General features: G+C 37.0%; 1 protein-coding gene across 2 annotated transcripts; it reads left to right on the forward strand.

The window, feature by feature from the left end:
• The first annotated feature begins 9,577 nt into the window (after positions 1 to 9,577).
• On the forward strand, positions 9,578 to 14,800 carry LOC116189009 (protein ACTIVITY OF BC1 COMPLEX KINASE 1, chloroplastic). 2 transcript variants are annotated; one of them, XM_031518491.1, is made up of 14 exons: positions 9,578 to 10,020; positions 10,385 to 10,591; positions 10,692 to 10,781; positions 10,898 to 11,044; positions 11,131 to 11,295; positions 11,394 to 11,534; positions 11,630 to 11,809; positions 12,250 to 12,445; positions 13,055 to 13,182; positions 13,272 to 13,343; positions 13,441 to 13,553; positions 13,647 to 13,794; positions 14,089 to 14,158; positions 14,304 to 14,800. In XM_031518491.1, exons 1-14 carry the CDS (start codon positions 9,694 to 9,696, stop codon positions 14,366 to 14,368), a joined length of 2,049 nt encoding a protein of 682 aa, XP_031374351.1. In that variant the 5' UTR covers positions 9,578 to 9,693; the 3' UTR covers positions 14,369 to 14,800. The 2 variants fall into 2 exon arrangements, with proteins under 2 accessions (XP_031374351.1, XP_031374352.1); XM_031518492.1 differs by having other exon boundaries at positions 9,636 to 10,004.
• Positions 14,801 to 15,144: the final 344 nt, after the last annotated feature.

Genomic DNA, 15,144 nt, shown 5'->3' on the forward strand with positions numbered 1-15,144 from the left:
CATAAGAATTCCCCAAATTCTTATAGAAAATTATCGAATTTGTCAATCACAAAAATATGACTCAACAAGAAATTGATCACCCTTGTGAATAAATTTTATCTGAAGTACATGGGATTTAATATGTACTAGAAGAATCTTATGTCTAAGGTCAAGTCGAATACGAATGAGAATGAATCTCAATAACTAATAATTTTAGAACACATTGTGATTTATATTTATTTATAATAAAAAAATCATGGTAGTCACTCTATAAATCGTTAAACACTAATTAGATTAATTTGAAATGTCCCACATATCAATATCTAGATATTGAGTCTTCGACAAGGTTGAGATATATTTTAAGTGATTGGTTATTGCCGGTCACGGACCGCTCAATTAATCATTTTTAATTTCTCACGCCAGTTTTGCATATGTAGATCCGATGACTTGCCACCTATTATAGCTTTTTACTCTTTTTTTTTTTTTCGGTGTGTTGTCATGCATTTTTCGGTGTGTTATAGCTTTTTACTTGTAATAATAACGATGAGGTTTTCTTTTTCGGATCCATATATATATATGTGTGTGTGTGTGTATAGCACGAACTCATGGATACAGCTAATGTTATGTCGTGGCATTTGTAAGTGGTGCGCGAGATCCCCCGTACTACTCACGGGGTCATATATGTAGCTTCAATTTTTTGTCAGTTTCTCTCGTTCGAGACCGTTCTATAAATGGAATCATGGGGTCGTCAAACGTGGAAACTGAGTAAATGGATATGTTTTAGAGTGGATATATATATATATATACCAAAAGTGGTCCAAGGTGTACTTTAGGGTTTGGATTTAAATGGTCGAACAAAGTGAACACAGGCCCTCGTGCAGGAGACATTATGGATGAAATTGTGAACCTTTTTGTTGGATTTTTGGGCATCCAAGTTTTGATGATGAAGGCTCAGTTTGGCTGTTAATGTTCCCTTCTGGGCAGGCCAGTTTGGTCCCAACTGATACCGACCCTTCATAAGCTACACCCACGATGGTCCCATTTCTTGGAAAATTGTTTATTGCTAGCCCCAAGCTTTTCTGAAAAGAAAATATCACAAAATTCTCCTGACTATCAAATGATCGATCGACACGTGTTTATTCCCAAATTCTATATATGTTTTCAATTGTAAATATTGTTCATCTAGCTACCTATATGCATGGACCCTTTGAGCATGGTTTTCGAAAATGCAATCATAAGGTTCATGATATTTCACTTAGGGGTATTTATATTGATAATGGTCTCTATAGTTAATTCCAGGGCAGGAAGTTAATGTGGCAAAACAAGAATGCAACAAATTAAGGTCGTCGAACGGTGAATATATATTAAAGGTGTGTTATTCGCCTTTTTTTTTTCATTACAAGGGATGGTCATGTATCTAATATAATGAAATAGAAATCCTAATAACTAATAAAAAGACACGGATAGTCCCATTGAGTATCGAACCTGAAACCTCTTGATTGTTAGACGAGAATGTACGTCACTACGCTACACATTCTTTGAATATTCGCTATTTATTATATTGAATTGTTTTGCTAATAAAGAAATCGTTATTGATCAAAATTGTTAGCAACAATTCAATCTTCCAGACTCAAATTCTAGTAATTTTTTTCAATTATAAAGGAAATTTATAAAAAAAAGTCTATATTTTTAGTAACGAAAATCGAATTTAGAATTTTTCGGTTCAACAGGTATGATTATAGGTGCAGATAATTTATGTGATGCAGGTTAATATATCATCCTATCCAAAATATATATATACATATATCATACTCAAGAATCAAGACGATGTGTTCCTTGTGCATGTACTATATGAGTAGTGCATCAACGTGCAAAATTAATTAAACAGCGATTTATGGTCCATCTCGCCATATATGACAAAGGGGTTGGGACCGCAGGGACCCACCTTACTTTTTCTTTTCTTTTCTTTTTAAGTTTTAATGCTTTATAATTAACTAAAATTTATTCTTGCCCCACTCCACTTCTTTTTTATTTATTTTAATTTTAACATTTCTTAATTGTGCGCACCCGAATTTCGTCTCGTCGGGGCCCGCATGCGCGCGCCTAAATGCAACGCGGCTTGGGAGTATCCACCTTCCCGGGGACGAGCGACGGACGCACGTGAGAAGGAGTCGCCACTTGCCATTTTATGATCCGAGGGTCGAGGGCCGGCAAGTTACCCAGGTCTAGGGGTACAGAGTACACCTAATTGCTAAGGCATATGGTCTGCGAAACCCAAGGTTCCGAATTCGGGGGTTCTGTTACATGCGAGCCTATATCTCGCATGCCCTATCGGTACTCTAGCTTGTCTAGGCTTGCCATTTTATTTAATTACCGCTTAATTAAGTTCCGCTCATCTTACGCGTTTTGACACCGTAAATTCGAAGAAACACTCCGACCGTCTGCTCTCCGACCGGGATTCTTACATGAATAAACATACAACATAAATCCTCACATTGTTCTCTCAAATAAATAAAATACAAATTATAACAATTGGATCCCGGTCGGTTTGCATTCGGTTATTATTTCACTTGTGCTCACCGTGTAGTTTGAAAAAAACTGAAATTGAAATTAAAGTGCGCACTCAGTGTATAAGGGCATTGGACCCCGTAATCGACGGTTATGGGCGTTGGACCCGGTGTGAATCGAGTCCTAAAGGATCGGGCTCGATCCGCATAACAATCAAGTGCAAAAGATATAACAAGCAAGCTCAAATAAACAATCAATGGGGTTTTGTTATCACCAAATTTACGTGGATTAATTGATTATTAACCGAGGTATCTTGGCATACAAATCCTACCCTAAAACAAGCAAAAGGCAAGAGGGGAATGGCATGTAGCATTCAGCATCATTTACCGGACCTGACAGATTGTATGTGTCCGTGATCAAGTCTCGAATGTGTGGGTTGATTTTAAATTGTTATGTATCGTGACACTTTGATTATGATAGGTTATTATAGAATGTGGATTTTGACACGAGAATCCTACAACCTAGTGCTTAGCCCGCTATCCCCATTCTGTTTTCTATTAGGCCGAGTATACGATTAAGTCGAATGTTGGTATCTTAAACCGTTATTCCCGATCTAACTACCCAAGATCATGCAGAGATAACAATAAATTGTAAATACGCCTTTTTGCCTTTGTATAGAAAATTTATTTTTGAAAAGAGAGAGACTACGCAATGCGGGCCACCTCGGCCTGTGACCGGCGCTGACTGATTCCCTGATTCTTCTAGGGTTATGCGAGAACCCCAAAAAAGTCAAAAAAACGGTCAATCTATCCGGAAGTGATCTAAAAAAAAAACTTCTACACCCCGACTTGAGTTACCTAAAATTAGGAGGCCTCGAGTCAAAACATGCAAGTTCTTCCCAGACGTCCATGCCACATCCGATCACGAGTCTCAGATTTTAGTATGAAATTTGCGAATTTTGAAAAGAAGGCGTCAACACGTATTTGCAATTTATCGACGCGCATTTCCGATTAATTACCAATTCGTGCAAAATTATTAAGGTCGAGTGAATTAATTAGTCAAATAAACGTCCCGTTTACCCGATAGGTGAAATCATTAAGTTTAATTAAAATCTGCTGAATGCTTTATTTTATTTTTTGGGTTTCAAGCCGTCGAAACGATCAATAATAGATCGCCCGATAAACTCTAATTTCCAGTCATCTCGAAAAATTTACATAAAGATCGAACAACGTAATGTAGAATAAGAAGGACTAATAAAGTAACGGAGAAAGGTTTCAATGACTAAACTGAAACAAATCAAAACAATTTGGAGAATGATTTTTTTTCTAAATTCTATAAAATTTGGAGAATGTTCGGGAAAGTATAAAATGGGCTAGGGTTTATTTGAAATTAATTATTGAAATTCAGGGCTGGTTTTAAAATGAATAAATGTTGCAGAGACTAAATTGAAACAAATTGAAAAGTTTACTGGAACGATTTTAAATTATAAAAAAAATCAGGGAACGTTCTGGAAAGAATGAAATGGCCCAGGACGCGTTTGAAAATAATTTTGAAACTCTGAACTGATTTTTAAAAGGGATATATGTCACAGGGACTGAATTGAAACAAATGGAAAAGTTTCCTGAGATGGTTTAAAATCCTCAAAAGTTTGTAGGATGTGATATAAATAATGAAATAGCCCAGGGTATGTTTGAAATGAATTTTGAAATTTAGGGCTGATTTTAAAAATTAATAAATTCTCTAGGGACTGAATTGAAACAAGTCAAAAAGTTTACTGGAGCAGTATAAAATTCTAGAAAAAATTAGGGACGTGATAACAATGTTAAAAATGTCCTGGGACTGATTTAAAATGGATTTCAGAATTTGTGATAATTTGAAAAATAAGAAGAGTTGCGGCAGGATTAAAATGAAACAAATCAAAAAGAAAAAATAATCGAATTAGACATAATTTCGATAATCTATGCAAGCAACAAGCAATTATTTCATGTCATCATCATCCAAGCAAGCACGATATTTAATATGAAGCCCTAAACATGCCGCTAAGTTGAGATTTTACCTAGTCCGAAAGTTTGGGGACGTTTCTGTAATATAAGAAAATTGCCGGACGGACGAGTCGGGTCGGATCGGATCGGATCGGTCAGCCTATCCGAAGGAGGAAACCGCCCGGAGAGGTCTTGGGCTGGACTGGATTTAGGACCGGACTGGGCTTGGGCCGCGAAAGGCGTCGGGCCGCGGCTGACGGGCTGGGCTGGCTGGGCTGACGGGCTGGACCTGCAATGAAACGCAATGGGCCGAAGCCCGTTAGTGGCGATCGGACGGTAACACGGGCGGCGCCGAGCGGCTGAGAGCGGCGATTCCGGCCGTTGGGCGCCGCAACGACGGCACGAAGGGGAGCGTGTGAGTGTTCTGAGCGCCGCCCTGGGGACGCCGGTTCCGATCTGGGCTTCACCGGTGGCCGGAACGGTCGGGATTGCTGAGATTTCACGATTTTCCGGCGCGGTTCCAATCGGGCTCCGATTTGCAAAATTCTCCCAATCCGAGAGGAATTTCGCGATTTCTTTCACTGGGTTCTGTTGTGTCCCTGCCGAATTCGATTTCCCCCCCTTTAATTGCAATTTTTGGTTGAGATTTCGACCAATTTGGGGAGGAAATCGCGGAAATCTGCGATTTCCTGTTCTGGGCAGGTCGGGGATCGCGGGCAGCCGGCGAGCGCTGCCCGGCCTGCCCGAATCTTTTTTTTTTTTTAAATTAGGGCCGGCGGGTCACGGGCAGCCGGTCAACGCTGCCCGGCCTGCCCGGCCCTGCCCGACTCTTTTCTTTTCTTTTCTTTTCTTTTCTTTTCTTTTTTTTGAATACATATTTAATTTAATTAAAAATAATAATTTTTTTTAAAGAAAAGGTGATAAATTGGGAAATGACAATTTTGCCCCCCTCGGAGCCGATGGATCGAAATTAGGTGCTGACATTAATTAATTAAAATTTCTTTTTTCCCATATTTTATTTTAATTTTGCTCCGAATCCGAACCCGAAACACTTTTGAATTCGGCCTCGATCGGAATGAAAATTCTCCTAATCATGAATTTTTCTATTTACAAAAATCGAACTTGAAACTTTACTTAAGAGAACATGTGCCAAACCACCTAAATCAACGTTGATATTTTTATTTAAATATGAAAAATAAGTATTTCAATTTATCATCAACTTAATTAGCTTATTTATATTTATGACGTTAGAAATGTTCAAACTAAAAAGGTCCTTTTTTTTTTATTTTGAGTGAAACACAAGATTACGCCAACGTATTGAGTGAGACTAATTCTCGCTTGTGCATTAACCTAACAATGACCAAGAGATGCTTTTAATGAACTTTGAACATGTGCACTACGAGTAAAGTTCACCACTTAAAATATTATCGAGGCCACTTAAGTTCTATTATATTGAGGTCATAGTTTTCTAATTAAAAATATTAAAAATTCAAGCGAATTTGGTGAAAAAAAAGTTAGCTTTTATACATGACATATTAATTAGTGTAATTTTTTAGAAAATATGAATCGAGAGATCATAATTTTTATGTATAAATAATTTTATGTCAATTATACTCTATATTGGTTATTATGTAAACTAATATCATTAATCAAAAGATTGATGAAAACTTTTTTCACTTGCGGCGTTGCGCGGATTGTTAATTCCTAGTCATGAGTAATGATCAAAAGGAGGATTTTTCTTATAACGAATTATTTTTGTGTTTATCTTTTATTAATATTCTATAATGTTGCGGAACTCATCTTTTCACCCAATTTTTCCTTTTGCTATCGCGACTTTATTCGCAAAATAATATCACTTTATTTAATTATGATCCGAACATTCTATACTTTTTTCTCGTCCATATGCACATCTCTCTTAATCTATACTTGATTTGGAGGATATATATGGACGTAATTAAGTCTGAATCTTCGAAATGTGTTTCTTGCTAGAAGAGGTTATCACCGGTAACGTATATATAAATTGGTGCAATTACTCAAGAATAAGCAAAGTAAAAGACATAGATACTATGCACAATAATTAAAGTTTAATACCTGGTCATATAACAAAAGCTTATAGGGATCATATTCCTAGATGTGGGATTGATTAAATAGTAGGAATAACTTGTATCACTATAACACAAATGCCTTTGAGGAAATCATATCTAACTATACGTGGGAGGATTATTTCAAAAGTTTGGGGGGAAAATTGTATATATGCATTATTTAATTTCACTTTTATAAGTCGAAAAGAGAAATGAATAGATTCCCATATTTGTGAAAGGTTAAAAAAGAAGTATCTAACTTCGTATCGAGTAATTCTTTATTGTCCAATTAACGGGCGATTAGCTTGTTAAGAATGTCTAAGTGGGTTAATAGATTATTGTACCATTATTCATTAATTAATTCATTAAATCTCGTAGTTGATCGAGTATAATAATTAGTATAGGAGAGAATAGTCGTCTTTGACACGGCATAGCTACATATATATGACATGAGTAAAGAGTTCTAGAGAAAGAATCGTCTGAGAAATTTGTTAGGAGAATTGAAAAATAATAATACTAATATAAACGGTAAAAATATATATCTGTACTAGCTAAGACTATATATGTTCAATATATATATATATATATAGAATTATAACTTTGCATACGCAAATTTGGAGAAAACTATACATTTGATCCTTTCGGTTTGGATGTTTTTCTATTTTCGTCATTTTTCTAATTTTTTTATTGTGTAGATCCTATACTTCATATACATTTTTTCAGTTCTTTTCCTTTTTCTTGATTCTGTTTCATCAAATACCTTTGATTACTTTTCTATTTTCGTCCATTTATCAGAGATTTTATTAGAGAAAAAATTTAACTTTGGTCCTCAACTTTTTGAAGTTATTTTTTATCATAATTCTTTTATTTTGTTCAATTTTTCTTAATATTAAATGTTTTGTTTCTTATACTGTTACGGTTCTACCCCTGAATTATCATAAAATGCCCACACAACATTTTTAAATTTGAAAAGATTATTTATTTAATTTTAAAATTAATAAAAGAAATATCGTGAACCTACTCGAGAGAATGAGCAGGGCTAGCATTTAGGTCACGGGCAATCTTGACAGGGAGTGGCGGTGTACGCTGGAAGAATCGGTATTCAAATTTGCGAGTAACAGATTGGAAAAATATAGAAAAAAAATAAAGGCGATTGTGGTTCGATAGCCACGAACCATACTTATGAGGTTGGTAGTACACACCAAGCAAGAACATGGTAAACCCTAATGCACAGAATGATGTTGCAAAGTGTAATCGTTGATAGAGGTATAGGCTTAAGGTGATCTCTCCTAAGATGGTGGTGCCCGACTTCGTCCTATACTGGCTACTGCCGTCTCTCTCCCTCTTAATTTACCATCATCCCCATCTAAATATATTTCGATAGATTTTGTTTTATTTTTGAATTTTTAATTATAAATTTTTATAAATTTCAAAAATATCGCGTGGGCATTTTTATGAGAATTTGAATGATAGAAGTATAAAAAACAAAACATTTAATATTAAGAAAAAATTGAACCCAAAAAAAAATTAAGATAAGATAATAACTTTAACAGGTTGAGGATCAAAATTAAAATTTTCTCTATTAAAAAAATATGATAAAAGGATGAAAATATAAAAGTAATCAAAAGTATCGGATGAAAACGAATCAAGAAAAAGAAAAATGATTAAAATAGAAAAGTATTCAAAAGTATAAGATCTAAACAATAAAAACAAATAGAAAAAAGGCTTAAAATAGAAAACATCCAAACTTAGAAGACCAAATATGTAGTTTTCCGGCAAATTTAATATGTAGAGAAAAGGAAATATCCATCTCTACAGTATTAAATATACAATTCATAGAAATTTATCTATTAAATTAAAAAAAAGAAAGAAATATATCTATTAAGAAAATTCAAGCATTTTAAATCTTGGAATAAATGAAATGTGATAAATCCAATCTAAAATTACAACAAGAAAACTGTATCCTGTAATGCGTGTTCTCTTACCCTCAATCTGAAATGAATAAATTATTGATTCATTCTTTCTAGGGGACTTTTCATGCTCTTTATTTCACTTACATATGTTACTAATTAATTGTTATGACTGTCGTCCTCTCTTATAACTGACCTTCACAAATGTTAATGTTGATCTATTGATATGGCATAACACGGAATGCATATTATTTTCATAACTTTTACTAAAATGATTATTACTATTTTTATTATTATTATTATTATTATTATTATTATTGTTATTATTATTATTGTTATTATTATTATTATTGTTAAGTCAAATGAGATATATATAACTATCAGTAAGCCAAATGAGATAATTGTTGCGAAGAGTATTATTGTTATTATTATTATTATTATTGATATTAAATCTATATATATTATAATCATCGTTATTAAGTCAAATGGGATAATTGTTAGGGAGATTATTATTTTTAATTTACGCAGTGATTAACAGCATAAGAATGAACAAGTATTATAATGAGTTATCAATTGAAAATTTTCTTGATAATGACAAAGAACAAATCCCATGCAATACGTGGGCTTATCGGCTATTAAGTTCCAATTCAACCAAAGATGTGAGATATATGCAACGGAAGATCAATCACTTGATAGAAAAGGATTTCTTTTGTTCTTCTCAGCCTCATGTCTCTATTCGTTAGTACCTAAGCTATTATTGACTGTCCCAACATGATACTGAGATCATTAAGTTCGAGATTGTTCCTATTGGGAAGATCTGTCTATCCAACACACATGATCAATCAAACACGAATATACAAAAGTTCCGTGCATCGCACCGGCATAAAGCTGATTGTATCGAGTAACTCTTGATATTGGGCCTGCCGTCTTGGAAACGGGATCAGCCCATGATGCACTTTTGCATTAAATTCGGATGAGATAACATTGGCCCACGAGACAAAATAACGTAGGCCCAAAGGTCCAAGAGGCCCATACCTGGCGGCCCATGAATTTCGCGGGAAACGACGAAAACGTTGTCGTTCCTATCTCCCACTCCACTTGTGTGGCTCTCGTCTCCCCCTTCCGAGTTTGTTTCCTTCTGCAACTGAAACTCTCTCTCTCTCTCCATCCATTGATCGAAGCTGCCGAATGATTCTCCTCCTCTAGAGCTTCAACTCAAGCTCGACCCCATCCATGGAGCTCGCCTCCTCCAATGGCGTCCACTTCTCATCCAGTACTTACGGCTCCCTTCGGAAGAACCGCCGGCATGTGCTCTTGCGGCCTGAAGCTTCTCCCAATGTCCTCGGGAGGAAGAGGCGGAATTATGTTCCCCGAGTTCTAAGGATCGCTGCAGCTAGCACCGCAAATGGGGCCGCTGCGTCCGGCACCAATACGAGGACCTTGACGGTGCGGAGCGTGGCCGGCGAGGTGCTGCGGCTCGGCAAGTCGAGCAGTGCTCTGGAGCAGCTTGACATCGAGCGAGGAGTCTGCGTGCCTTTTCGCAAGTACACTCCCGAGACTGTACGATTACGGCGTACTGAAAATTTTTACCTTTTCGTCACTTCAATATGTTTGGTTTGTTTAGCTTGAGCTTGGTAACTGTAGAGTTCATATAGTTTGGGACTAGGAAGAGCATCAGCTTGCCCCTGGGAATGATTTAGAATTCATTTTCGAGTCGGTTGTCGAGTTGATAATTCCTCTTACCATGCTCAGTCTCTATAAGAGTATCATCAAATGCTTGCTGATTCATTTCACTTTGCACAAGACGTGTAATTTGATGAATGCGGAAAAGAGACTCATTGCTATGTAAATATTGTACATGAGTAACGCTGATCTATTTTATCGTGAAATTTTCAAACTAAGTCGGGTATTGTTTGGTTACTAGGTGAGGAACAAGGTTTTGGAATCTAGGGGTGCTATCTGGTCGCTTATTTTGCGGGGTGTTGAGATAGTGTGGAACTTGGGGTTTTATTGGTCGACACTTATGTATGACTGCTTCGTTGGACGGGATGAAGAGGTTGTACCTTATCGTGCCATGCAACTGAGGAATCTGTTGTGTGACTTGGGGCCTTCTTTTATCAAAGCTGGGCAGGTTAGTGCATTTCTCCCGGAAAATTTAGAATCACATGTCCATGGAGCATAGGTTGGTTGTAATATTTTGATTGGATGACATGTCGTGTTCATTTGAATAGGTTCTTGCAAACAGACCTGATATTATTAGAGAAGACTACATGAATGAACTCTGCATTCTTCAAGATGATGTCCCACCTTTTCCAAATCAGGTAAGAATTATTTACCACACTCGAGGCTGATCTTGAGCTTTAGCTAAACCAATTTTGGTAGACGGAGATTGGTTCTTGTTTTGTTATGTCACTAATGCACGTTAATGACATCACAGGTTGCTTTCAGCATCATAGAGGAGGAACTGGGGCGACCTCTTGAAGCTGTATTCAGCAAGATTTCAGCACAGACAATAGCAGCTGCTAGCTTAGGTCAAGTTTATAGAGCTACCTTACGGGAAACAGGGGAAGATGTTGCCATTAAGGTTGTATAAGGTCCACACATTTACCTGGTTTTTTTTCTCTAACTATATCTCTATTTTGGTGTAGATAACTGTAGGTCTTTTTACAGGTTCAAAGGCCTGATATAGAACCAATTATCTATCGGGACCTTTTCCTCTTCCGAACTCTTGCATCGTTTTTGAATGGTATTAGTCTACAGAAATTGGGGTGCAATTCCGAACTTATAGTAGATGAATTTGGCGAAAAGCTTCTGGAGGAGCTGGACTACACCTTGGTACCTTCTCAGATCTCAGTTTCTAATCTATAACATGAATTGAAATTAAACTTGTCTGTGCAAAAGCTCATATATGTCTTTCCTTTTGCGACGTACAGGAAGCACGGAATATTGAAGATTTTCTGGAAAACTTTAAAGATGATCCCACTGTTAAAATTCCACGGGTTTACAAGAATCTTTCAGGGCCTCGTGTCTTGGTAATGGAGTGGATTGATGGTATTCGTTGTACAAATCCACAGGTTTGACTTCAGCGGAACAAGCTTACAATATCAGTTCTCAAATTAACTACCACTAAGCCACATTTCGGTCTAAATCTGCATTCCATTTCTTTCAGGCCATTAGGGATGCTGGCATTGATGTCAGTGGGTTTCTAACAGTTGGAGTTAGCGCTGCTTTGCGACAATTGCTAGAGTTTGGTTTATTTCATGGAGATCCACATCCTGGAAACATATTCGCTATGCGCGATGGCCGTATTGCTTATGTGGACTTTGGGAATGTTGCTGTGCTGAGCCAGGTACATGCCAATAGGAAAAACTTGTTATGAAATAAGTAGCAGGAACATGCTAAACGGATTAAACAAGGGACTGATAACTTGAGGATGAAATATACAGAGAGCTTATGAAGGGTTGGTGCATAATGTGTTAAGACATTAACACATTATGCACATCTTTTGCTGTAAGAGTTAAGACTCAAGTAGAGAGAGAGAGAGAGAGAGCAGATCTTGTGCCAAGGAAAGTGAGCCAGAAAGTAAATTGAGGGTCAGACTGAAGGACACTAAAGCAAACTTTGAAAATTGGGTAAAAAGGAAAGAACGCGTAGAGCATACAGCCTCTGTGTGGGAGCATCATAAAGGCATCCATCTTGATGCCTTTTTACTTTAATATAAGCCTGGTGTGTTTCCTATTTGTCTCCTCTGCATTTGCTGCAATCTCATGTTATTTTACTTAATTTCAGCAAAATAAGCAGATTCTGATTGATGCTGTCGTCCATGCTGTAAATGAGGACTATGCTGAGATGGCAAATGATTTCACCAGGCTTGGTTTCTTGGCCAGCGGGACAGATGTCGCTCCTATTATTCCAGCTTTGGAAGCAATTTGGCAGAACTCTGTTGGAAAAGGACTCTCTGTTTTCAACTTCCGGAGTGTCACTGGTACTTCCATATTTAACTCCTGATTTGCTAACATCCTTGTTTTCCTTTTCCGTACTTGCTGCATCTTTCTAACTGCATCAATTTGTCTCAAAATTTTGGTTTTGTAGGTGTTAGTGGCTTTGTTGAATTAGCTTGCATAAGTGATATGACATATTTCTGTGTAGCCTTAGACATGCTGTAATTGAGTTCAAATAATTTTTGAACATGCTACAATATTGCATCATGACTTCTAATTAGGACTTTGACCCTCGCCTTGCATTCATTGATGCCAAATTGATGGAAGTTGCTGTTTACAGCAGCCACTAAGCTTCAAGGCGATGCCTCAAGCAATGTTCCTCTGTTGCATTAGAGGGGAATGTTCCTCTGTGGCATTGGAGGGGAATGTTCTATCTCCGTTAATGAGGAAAAAAATAAGGATCTGCAGAGAATCATCTTTTATGTTAATGTTTTGAATTAGAATCATAATCCAGGAGTAGTAGAGGCTGTCCTATCCTTTCATTTTTCATATTTCTATTTATTTTGGGATCTTGTTTGATAGCACAGGCAAACCAATGATCTTTTTTTTTTTTGGGTGATAACAAATGATCATATTTAAATTGCGTGCTGCAGGGAAGTTTAATCAATTGGTTTACAATTATCCCATCCGTATCCCTGAGAGATTCTCTCTGGTTATTCGGTCATTACTGACACAGGAGGGTATCTGTTTTACCCTGGAGCCAGACTTCAAATTTCTCGAGGTAAAGTTAAATTTATATTTCACATTCTTTCATCTTCTTGATATTTTCTTGTCTAGTTCTTTCATTCAAGTTGTAGATTTACTCAACAGGTGGCCTATCCCTATATCGCAAAACGTCTTTTAACAGACCCAAACCCAGCCCTTCGTGAACGTCTTATCCAGGTCAGTGTGTTGCAATCTGTAACCTTCAAAGTAGGCTGATGTGGTTTTTTCTTTTTTCTTTTTTTTTTAAATTTTCCAAAAATGTTTCTCTTGTCAGGTCTTATTTAAAGATGGTGTCTTCCAATGGAAGCGGCTGGAGAACCTTATTGTTCTCGCAAAAGAAAACGTGGCCAAGATGAGCAGCAACCCTGCGTTGAAAGGGAATGAAATGTCCGTATAACATCTCTTTCTCCTCTTTTACTTCCCGCTTTCAATTTTTCCTTATATTCACCATTACATATTGGCCTCTTGTAATTCTTATAGGCAAAGGTCGAGACAGTTGCAAGTCGAGAGGAAACTCAACCTTACAGATACCATCAAAGATGGAGCTCGCCTTTTCCTGGTCGATGAAAGGATCAGGAGACAACTTCTGCTTGCATTGACAGAAGATTCCAAACTTCACATTCAGGAGGTTACTGACCCAAATATTATTCTTTTTATTCACGATGGGGTTACCTAAATGGTGTCACCTAGAAGACTCTTTTTCCAAACGCCTTTTGGCAGGGTTAGGGGTAGTATTTGAAAGCAATTAACATCCAAAAAAAATTGACATTTATTTATGGAATGCATCTATTCTATATGCCATAATGGGTTAATTTTACCGAAAGCCTGAGTGCAGTCTTTAGCTTTATTAGCTTTTAGGACACTGCTGAGGTTTTTCCTACAATTGCCATGTAAGACTGAGTTCCAAGTATCTTGTTTGCAGCTTGTGGATGTATACAGACTGGTCGAAGACCAAATTGACATGCCATCAGTAGCTGCGGAAGTTGTACGAGGTAATTCTGAGTAATTATCATTTGGAGCAGTTTGTGCAGAGTTTCTCAACCTATAGCAAACACAAGAAAGAGGGCTGTACTTTCTTTTTCTTCTTTAAAAATGAACACTTTAATACTTCTATATACGTTGTGTTCATGTTCGCAGATTTCCCCAGTGTTGTCCGGGATCTCATGCTCTCATGGAGCGAGTCAGTTCTGTCCGAAAGATGATTGGACGAAGTAGGAGAGTAAGAAGAAGTTTCTCAATGACTGCCGATTTTGTTTCTATACACACACACACATACACATGCACATATTATTCGGGCCTCCGACACAATTTTGGGGCTAAGTTATTTTCTGTTTCGGTTCAAACTTCAAAGATAGCGTCTTGTAAAGCTGTAAGCTCGAGAGATATCTGACATGGTCATGTAGGGGTTCACTTGCATATTCTACTGGAAGTGAATGAAATTCTACCAACCTCTCTGTAAAGGTCTCTGACTCGTTTCTTCAGAAATTAGAGGGAGACGATCACTTGTAGTATGTCGAAATCCTTTTTTTGTGCATAAGGCCTGGTAGCGTAGGAGTCAAGTCTCGGTCCTTTGCCTCGATGTGGTGTTGAAATTTTTTATTTTTTTCCGTTAAAAAATGGGGCGTATTGTTGAATTTTGATGTGTGTGGGCTTTGCAGCCCCATGGTCCGGGCCAGCGAAGCTCATCAAGTTGGGACTACTATGATGATCGGATTAGGGACTATGATGAACTGATACGACAGTGAGTGAACTCATCTTGATCTTAGTTAGTCTGAGATTTTTGCCTGTGCGTATTTCCGTATCTTCTTAATATTTATATATCCTTGGGTCGATATCTATAATAATCTTCAGGGGCTCCTACTAGCAATCTGATTGCGAAAAAAGAATCCTCCGGTGTACCAGCCAATGGTGAAAAGTAATCAGTTTTACATAAGTGAAGTATTATTTTAATTTTAGAAATTAAAAATTAAAAATTTTC

The sequence above is a fragment of the Punica granatum genome, chromosome 8 (genome assembly GCF_007655135.1).
Source record: "Punica granatum isolate Tunisia-2019 chromosome 8, ASM765513v2, whole genome shotgun sequence".
Classification (NCBI taxonomy): domain Eukaryota; kingdom Viridiplantae; phylum Streptophyta; class Magnoliopsida; order Myrtales; family Lythraceae; genus Punica; species Punica granatum.

Bases quoted from the DNA above. Each gene is read 5' to 3' on its own strand.
- LOC116189009 (XM_031518491.1), top strand. From the start codon at position 9,694: ATGGAGCTCGCCTCCTCCAATGGCGTCCACTTCTCATCCAGTACTTAC. The intron at 13,344-13,440 runs GTCAGTGTGTTG...TTCTCTTGTCAG, and splicing joins TTCGTGAACGTCTTATCCAG to GTCTTATTTAAAGATGGTGT. The intron at 14,159-14,303 runs GTAATTCTGAGT...TCATGTTCGCAG, and splicing joins AGCTGCGGAAGTTGTACGAG to ATTTCCCCAGTGTTGTCCGG.